This window comes from Cornus florida, unplaced genomic scaffold (genome assembly GCF_030987335.1).
Source record: "Cornus florida cultivar Cherokee Brave unplaced genomic scaffold, ASM3098733v1 CherokeeBrave_3.0.0_Hap2_Chr08, whole genome shotgun sequence".
Lineage (NCBI taxonomy): Eukaryota > Viridiplantae > Streptophyta > Magnoliopsida > Cornales > Cornaceae > Cornus > Cornus florida.
In genome coordinates this window covers 18,475,001-18,480,768 of record NW_026775578.1, presented here as the reverse complement: position 1 = coordinate 18,480,768, position 5,768 = coordinate 18,475,001, and the positions used below count along the sequence as shown (strand labels likewise).

General features: G+C 34.1%; 1 protein-coding gene across 1 annotated transcript in view; it reads left to right on the top strand.

Moving 5' to 3' along the window:
* Positions 1 to 2,045: 2,045 nt before the first annotated feature.
* The window catches only part of LOC132270475 (protein transport protein SEC23 D), a 14,075-nt gene continuing 10,352 nt past the window's right edge, over positions 2,046 to 5,768 (top strand). The window contains exons 1-2 of the mRNA XM_059771655.1: positions 2,046 to 2,462; positions 2,923 to 2,988. Coding sequence (XP_059627638.1) covers positions 2,135 to 2,462; positions 2,923 to 2,988 — 394 coding nt within the window. The 5' untranslated portion in view covers positions 2,046 to 2,134. The remainder of the gene's footprint in view (positions 2,463 to 2,922; positions 2,989 to 5,768) is intronic.

The window sequence follows — 5,768 nt, the reverse complement described above, 5'->3', positions numbered from 1 at the left end:
CTCGTTGGGGAATGTTGTGCCCCGTGCTTGCCCCTCGTTAACAAATTTTTTCACTAACTTTATGATTTTTTTAATGAATAAATCTACTAAATAAAACATGAAATTTCAAGATTTACAAATTTATAATTTTTTTTTAAAGAAAATGATAGGTAGATTTTGATAAAATTTGATATTTAATACAAGCAGAAAAATTAGGAAAAACAATATGATGAGGAAATCAACAAAAGAGGCTAAACAAACGGATAAGATGATAAGGTGATGAGGTAATAAAATTCGAAAAGTTGTTTTGATTTGATTATATGAAATTCAAATTATCGACAAAACCTCTCCTTAAATATTGCAACAAACACTCAGCTCAGCTAGCTATAAAAACAAACTCCCATTAATCAATAAGGTACAAGCAATATTGAACTCCACTTCATCAATTGCTTAATTTATTTTCTTCTGTAAACTGACTTAGCCATCGGAGGTTGTTTGGCAGGCACCATACCGGTGTTAAGAGAAAACGTTGTAATTTCGGATCGTTGCAGACTAATCATCATCATAATTTATACATAATGTTATATATCATAAGAACATATCTTCATCTATGAAATTAATGAATCACAGATGAATAATTTACATTACAAATAAATGAACAGTTTGAAGATTAATGCAACTTGGAAAGCCAAAAAGATATATAATTAGGACTTAGCGTTGGAAGATGAAGAAAGATTGCTTAAATAGTACTACCTAATTTTACTCCATGTGTTTTGTTTCACGGCCAACCAAATAATGTGTTAAGGCGAGAGCAACCACAAAGATTGTGATCTTTGTGTGACCAATTACAGTATCAGAACCACAAGTCACGAGAGAGAGAGAAAGTGAGAGAGAGGACATATTACTTTGATGCGCCGCTCGCTGTAGTATAGTATCACTTCAGTTAGAGTTGTAACTTATAACTTATATATATATATAATAGAATTACGGCAGGGCGGGGTGGGGCGAATGTGTATCAGAACCCGTCCTTACCCCATGACCCGTGACGGGTTCAAAATTTGTATACATGCATGTCCCAACGGTATAAAAGTTGTTTCCATATCTGTTATTAATGGGGCGGAACGGGTCGGTAAAAATTGCCACCCCTATATTTATACCACCGTAACCAAGTCACAACATAAAAATAAAAAAGAAAATTGTTATTTTTTTAAAATAGTCAGATAATTGTATACCACCGTAACAACAACCACACCCAAACACCACACAATAGAAAAAAAAATTGAAAACAGCCATGCATACTTATGCGTCCTACACGTCACCACCACCACCATCACACCCAAATGCTAACATAACCACTACCACCATTGCAAAAAATAAAAAAATAAAAAAAAAAAATTAAAACACCCTAATAACCTAGACATCATAATAACAACCACATCCAATCAATACCCCAACAACCATCACCAGATTGTAAAAAAAAAAAAAAAAAAGTCATGGTCAGCCCAAACCCACCACAACAGGAAAAAAATTAATAAAAAAAAGCCATGCCCGTGATTGGGAAGTGGGAGACAGCGAGTGTAGGCGGTTAGGTGCTAAAATTGAAAAAAAAAAAAAAGCAAAAAAGAAAAAAGGAAGAAGAAGAGTAGTTAGAGATTATAATAGAGAAAAAAGTTTAATAATGAGGGTAGTTTTATCAATTAATAAACTAATATTTTATAAGTTAATTGAATAAAATAATTAGAGACAATTATGATATTTGAAATCACAGGGATATCATTATAAAAAAAATCTTTAACTTGCATTGACCGAAGCCCCTCAAGGGATATCAGGGTAATTTACCCTAGATATAAACATAGATATAGATTTTAATTACTCAAATTCACTTATGCTATATAACCCCTACACAGTAATCTTTTGCTGTCACATTTAAATGGACGGTATTATCATTTTCGTTAATAGTCCGGTAATTAAAAAGCTGAGGTGGCACAACGCAACTGGTCCATCGTATGCTGAAACACGTCTAGCAGACCTCTAACGTGCGCTTGAGGACTGACTCTCCTAACCTACACCCCCTCTTCAGTAATGTGCGAAAAAACAATTGCACTAAACCTCGAAATTCTCCATTTCTGCAAAATTCTGAGCAAAGTCCTCATCAATGGCGGTTAGGGCAACGGTCGCTCGGTTCCCGTTGGATCCCGACGCGTTGGATTCGTCGGGTCTGCCTTGGGGCGTGACGGTGATGCCGTTCGCGGCGAAGGACGAGAACGGCAACACCCCGGTGTACGGATCGGACGGCCACCTGCTGCCGCGGTGCGAGAACTGCTGGGCCTACTACAACACCTACTGCGATCAGGATCAGTGGGCCTGGTCTTGCTCTCTTTGCGGAACACTCAACGGCCTCTCCTCTAAGGCCATCGCTCGCTACTCTCTCCCTCAGTCCTGTCCCGAGAACATGTCCTCTTTCATAGATCTCGAATTGCCTGGTAACGCCACGGTTTTATAATTTGTATGCTTATAGCAATTGTGCGTATGTGTTTGCGTTGGTTGCTGTATATACACACTTGCCATTTGCCAAACAATTTCCATTACTTAAATCAATTGAAACCTAAATAGTTTTATTTTGCTCTGTTTGGTTGCTGAGAGAACCAAGGAAAGCAAAAAGTAAGTGAACTTTGAATTTTATATTTCTTTTACTATTATTATTTGCTTTCTGAAGGAAAAAAAAACTACATTAAATTATCCCAACCAGTTGAATTCTTATTGGGGGCGGAAGTTACTGGTAGCTTACCTTGGCCTTGAAATAACAAGTTTTGTAGATTTAGGATTTTCAATTATGTTGGCATTGTTCAACAGAACTATGGGTTTTTTAGTTTTTCTTATTCTTTTTATTGTGTTTGTGTGTTCTAGATCAATTATGTATTTTATTTATTTTTAATTTTCTAGTGGAAGGATCCGAGGAAGAAGCAGTGGAGGCTCGTCCTGTTTATGTTGCAGCTGTTGATTTGTCCTGTAAGATATAATCAGTTCTTTTTTTTTTTAATAAGTAAAGATATGATCAGTTCCTTGGTATTAATTTGCTTATTTTGCTCATTCAGTCTTGTTTGACTGATAAAATGACTGTGATAAATAGTTGTCAAGATTTTCCTCTTAATGTAGATAATAATTGTGGTTATTGTATAAGTATGTATTCAGATTATTTTATTCAGAGTTGGACAACACAATTCTACAGTTTTACTTTAATTGTTGAAATTGCAATCAACAACTTGTAATGTTTCTCTTATCCGTGGGGATGGGAGGTGCAACTGGGAGGAGAAGTTTGTTGCAATACAATTAATACCAGACAAGGAAATTTCAGGACCTGTGGAAGGTAGAAGACCATAGGGAGAGACTTGAGTTTGTGGGCTAAATTCCCAATCTCTTTAATGCACAATGCTTAGTCTTCTGGTCACAGTTTTTGGAACCCTTGATCCAAGCCACCAAGCCATATGAACCCTTGATTCCCGTCAGTAGGCCATGAATGGATTTACTACCTGATGACAAACCCGATCATGATGTGCACGCATTTCACATCATGACGCATTAATAATAATGAGATGATGCACATAACCCAGGGCTTTATGATAGTGATGTACTGACATTTTACATCATCCCTTTTAATTGAAGGATGATAATCCGATGCATATCCCATCATGACCTCTGAATAACAGTGCCCAAAGATTAATATGGGGTCCTAATGTAATTATCAAGGTTCTGTCAGTGGACCCTTGTAAAGCATAGGTCCATCATTCATAACAAAAATAATCTTATAAGTTGACCTCGTGGGAATCACATCGAGATCTTGGGTTACAGCTTGGTCCACATTCCTTTAGATGTCTCTGGTATAAATTCAAGGAATGGTTTCGAATTACCAGTTATTTTTTAAAGCGTTGTGACCTATTTTAATCACCCACCAAGCTCCTTAAGCCCTCTAGATACTGCCTCTTGATCCAGACAAGTGTAGTACACTTGAGTATGTCTTCCTTTATTAGCCCAAGATTTTTGTATATTTGTCTGTTTCTTTCAGAATCTTTAGGTTCCTTAATTTCCCTTTGTTTCTAAAGCTCTTTATACTAAAAGAAAAGGGAAAACTACACTTAACTAGATTTAGGAGCCTTAAATAACAAATCAGTTTACTTTTAAATTTAATTTTTCAATTTGATCGAGTTAGGTAAAATAATTACATATGCATTAAAAACTATTATTTAAGTCCAAAATACCCTCCAAGCTCTTATTTCAAAATACCAAAATATCCTTCCTAAATCAAATAATTCTTTCATTCATGAAATTTAGAAAAATATGATTTTTGAGTTGGCTTTCAACTTGACATTTTTGCATATGGTGTATATATTACCAAAATAAATAAAATAAAAACGACATCTATATATATATTATATGCATTTTGTGCAAAAAACTTTAACGGTATCTCCTAATCTATATGGGTTCAAACCTGCAAATGTCAATTTAGAAATATACAAATAATTTAGTGAAAATTCATTATATATAGATTTTTTTATTTCGGTAAGTGGAAATTCATCCTATATATATATAATTTTATGTGCACATAACTTTAACCTTATCTCCTAATTCATACCAATATAAACCTGCAAATGTGAAAACTTTCCTATGAAAAGAAAAAAAATATAGACACACACACACACACAGTATACACGCATGGAGAGGGAGATCATAAAAAAAAATAAATGGTACACCAGCAATCAATATATTTTTTTTTAATAAAACAAGTGTAATTAATTGAGCCAAAATATTGATGATCATCGCAAGGCATTCACCACAGCAAAGACGATTTATATATTCTTGAGTTTAATTATATTTTTCTTTTTGGGGACTAACCTTTGATTGTCCCATTTTTTACTATATTGAATCTTTTTTATTATTTGTATAAGTTCTCGTGCCTATATATATATATATATGAAAGTAGCAGCGCAAAGTTAAAGCAAAAATCTTGATTTCCTAAAATTTTCAAGCAAACAAATTATTTTAAGAAAGTACTTGATTTAAGGAGAATAATTTTTAGTATTTTGGAATAAGTGTTTGGAGGGCATTTTGGACGTAAACACTAGTTATTGATGCATATGTAATTATTTTACTTAATTAAACCAAAGTGAAAAATGAACTTTTAAAATAGACCATTTTGTTATTTAAGACTCTTAACTCTATGTAAGGCAAAAGAAAATGTTTTCCCAAAAGAAAATGTCAGGCATGCCTTGCATTTCCAAACTCAGGTGATGGTACAATAATGGTGATAAGGAAACTATAACGCACAAATCATGTTTAACGTTCACTCCTAGTGATATGTTGACCTGATTAAGTGTTTTCAACTGCTGAATCTTTGTCTATTCAGTCGTGTTCATGCATAATTGCCGGGTCTTTACACCTTCATCGAAGTAGGGATGGTGTGGGGGTTGTGAATTATGATCCTAAGATATTTATAAGATCTTTTTGTGGGGTTCTAAAGGTTTAAAAGTGTAGAAAAATTAGAAAGGAGAAGAATTAAGGTAGAAAAAGAAGTTTGGCATCATATTTTTTATTCTCCTTATGGCACATATCAAATTGTCATTCATCTTTTTATATTTTTTATTTAATTTTGATGGCTTTAGAATATTGTCTAGATTTAGATCAGGATTTTTGTAACCTCCCGCCCACCCCCTTTTTTGTCAGTCTCTTAAATGCATTTATGGTTCAACTTCAGGATTGGGTTTGAAGACTCATTTTACTTTGACCAGAACTTA